Source organism: Bactrocera tryoni, unplaced genomic scaffold (genome assembly GCF_016617805.1).
Source record: "Bactrocera tryoni isolate S06 unplaced genomic scaffold, CSIRO_BtryS06_freeze2 scaffold_25, whole genome shotgun sequence".
Lineage (NCBI taxonomy): Eukaryota > Metazoa > Arthropoda > Insecta > Diptera > Tephritidae > Bactrocera > Bactrocera tryoni.
In genome coordinates this window covers 26275391-26278504 of record NW_024395977.1, presented here as the reverse complement: position 1 = coordinate 26278504, position 3114 = coordinate 26275391, and the positions used below count along the sequence as shown (strand labels likewise).

The 3114-nt window shown below is 32.7% G+C and overlaps 1 protein-coding gene across 1 annotated transcript; it reads left to right on the top strand.

Annotated features, from left to right (window-relative positions):
• The first annotated feature begins 677 nt into the window (after nt 1-677).
• On the top strand, nt 678-1701 carry LOC120780829 (respirasome Complex Assembly Factor 1-like). Its single transcript, XM_040113073.1, has 3 exons — nt 678-692; nt 938-1041; nt 1109-1701. Exons 1-3 carry the CDS (start codon nt 678-680, stop codon nt 1305-1307), a joined length of 318 nt encoding a protein of 105 aa, XP_039969007.1. The 3' UTR covers nt 1308-1701.
• The last annotated feature ends 1413 nt before the right edge of the window (nt 1702-3114 follow it).

The following is a 3114-nucleotide window of genomic DNA, read 5'->3' as shown; positions in this document are numbered from 1 at the left end:
AGGTAGCTGATGTAGCGCATGTTTTGAGCCCTTGAACCGTTTAAATCTTTTATATGGAAAATAAAAAAATGATAAAGATCCTTTTGTTTACAATTATATTTCTGGGAAAAATAAGATAATAAGAAAAGATCCTTTTTTTACAAATGTATTTCTCGGAAAAATAAGAATTCATATTTTTGGACTACTATGTAATAATTGTGGCTTACATTTTATATACCAATTAAAATAATACATTTAAAATGAGCAATGATATTTTGATTTTTGCTAGTACAAGCTTATTAAATTTAAGATTTCGCTTATTCCCAACCCAATTTGCATAATTTTTCTGTAAATTAACAATATTAAACTAAATATTAATTTTTTGAAAAAATGTTATTTTGAAAATGTACTTTATTTTTATAATATAACACAACCGTTTTAATACTCGCTCTTCTAATTTTCATATTACCGAAATGAAAATGCGGTCGGCATATGTGCAAAAGGGATATGTTACCCCTTTGAAATTTTCATAGAAATGAAAACTGCGCTGTCAAACTGCTGAAGTGACAGCTTATAGCTTACGATATATGGCATACGAATTAGTTTGCGATATTTTGTAAGATATAAGCAATGTGGAGTCTCCACAGGCAATAGGCACGGCAATACAGTTAGCAAGACATAGATTTTATCCTGTCGAGATGCCCCGTAATAGGGTACTAACATAGAATTGGGTTCCACATTACGCTTATAGCCCTATTCTGAAAAAACCTCTCAACTGAGTTGAGAGGAAAAATTTGAGAGATTTCTTGTGAGGCGTATTTTGTGAGGCTATTCTTGCTCAAACCTCATAAGAAAAAAGCTTAAAAAAGTTATCACGTGAGGTAAAAAGCTTTTAGCTGTCAAACAGCTGTTTTAAGAAAAATAAGCAAACAACCTTCAATAATGTTTTCTCTTGTAGGATGAATTCTTAGACGTTATCTACTGTGCGAGACAGATTTTTGGCATTCTTTTAGGCATAGTATGGGGCATTGTGCCATTAAAGGGCTTCCGGGGATTAGTACTGTAAAGAATATCCCAATAACAATACATCATATGTAAATTCATAAAAACTTCTCATATGTTTCCATAGATTCGCTGGTATCAGTTGTGGCATTGTGTACATTTATTCCACAAATTTCCAAGGTATTGATGAGGAGGCTTACGGAGGCGCTTGGGAGCTGGTTAAAGAGGGTTTTATGACGTCATTTGCGGGTTTTCTTGTGACGTGGATAATTTTCTATACTGGACTGCATTATGATACTATAATGGCTGAGAAGGAGCTGTCATAAAGCAGTTCCCAAAGTTAAGGATTGCAGATTTGTTTTAAGCCAAAACACCACAGACTTAAGCGCATCAACAAAATATCTATCGAAAATATCTATTAAAATTTTATCCCATTATGAACGCAATATGTTAAAAGCCAGTGGTCCACGGGCGAAATAGTTCAGCAAATGTGAAAAAGTGACCGATTTGTCCCCAACTATCTAAGCAGTTCCTTACAGTTAAATGTATAGCTTTCGACCATCATAATTTTAAAACTATTAGTTAATACAATTATATTATACACTGAGATTCGTTCCTCACACGTTTCTGCATTTCTCAGCATTTTGTATTTAGATGTGCTGCATAAATGTACCACTATCGTACGTGTTTAAATTTTTCTATGAAAAAATAAACGTTTAAATGCCGTTTGTTCTTAAAACTTGTTTTTGTCTTTAATTCATTTTTTATTACAAATCTTCATAAAATTGTAAAGAAAAATTCAATTTAAATCAACTATAAGCAAGGCTTAACTTAATAATCCATAGTTTAAACACTACTACCACCGCCAATCGCATTACCATTTAGCGTCGCTCCGTTTTGAGTCAATTCTAGTTCAAAATTTTAACACTTTCCTCCTACCGCCCGATTCCTCCTCCTCAACAATTGCCGCATATACAAATAATAGTTCCTCCATGCTAATTATAACACTCAATTCTCAATTTTTTAAAAAATGTAAAATATTGATTTAAAACAAAACAAACACAGATGTTTTCTATTATGATAGCTGCTTTCACACGTCACAGATATTTGTGAGAATAGTGAGCATTTGAGCTTTTGAATTTTCGCCAGAATAAGGTAACCCTCACTATAGTGAGAAACATCACTGTAGTGAGGTTGGTGACTTTTGTGAGGTCATGAGAATAGGGCTGTTAGTTGCGGAATAAGAGAGTGAGCCTATTTCGGGTATGCTAACGCCAACTTAACTGAAAATATAAATATATATATATACGCATATATATGTAAAATATATATAAGTAAACAATTTAATATGGATCGATAAAACAGTAAATCTTAATATTAGAAGCGAACTAACAAAGAATGTCAGTACAGTTAGCATTAGAATAAGGAGTATGTAAACTAATAAGAAATGAAAAGTTAGTCAGTCTTAAGATTCACTTTAACAAAGACGGTTGTTAAAAAAAGGCCGAAGCTATTTTATTTTCTAAACCATAACTAGCGCAGTCGGCTTAACTTTGATCAAAAGACCGAATTAACCACCAAAATAAAACAAAACACGCCAAGTAATACTGGTTATAGCGAAAATAGTGAAAACAGAAAAAATAGAAGCTAATAAAACTAAAAAGCTAATGAAAAATTTCTAAAAGCAAAGGCTATATATACAGTTAAGCGAATAATAATAAGGACAGCGGCCTAGAAATAATTAAGTTCATGTGCATCCAGAAATAGAAACGGAATACAAATAAAAAAGTTTCTAAAACGTTAAAAAGTTTTCTAAATAAAAGGAGAATACATCTTTACTTTTCCACAACTGCTCCAAAAAAAAATACTCCGCGGACCACATCTTTAAACCACAATTCAAACGACTTATTTACAATTACTACTACAATGGAGAATCTAAACCAAACCATCGCCGAGCTGGAAAGGGTTATCGCAAGGCAAGAAGAATTGCTACAAACCCAACAACAAGAAATGCAACAACAACATGCTCAACATCTACTACAACTACAAGTGAACCAACAACCACAATTCTACAGATTTCACATGTCACCAAGGGACATCATGGACCAATTCTGGAGAATGAAGCCAATAGAC

What these genes read in the sequence shown, in the direction of transcription:
- LOC120780829 (XM_040113073.1), top strand. An exon ending in GGCTTCCGGGGATTAGTACT is followed by an intron (nt 1,042 to 1,108) that starts GTAAAGAATATC and finishes ATGTTTCCATAG; the next exon opens with ATTCGCTGGTATCAGTTGTG.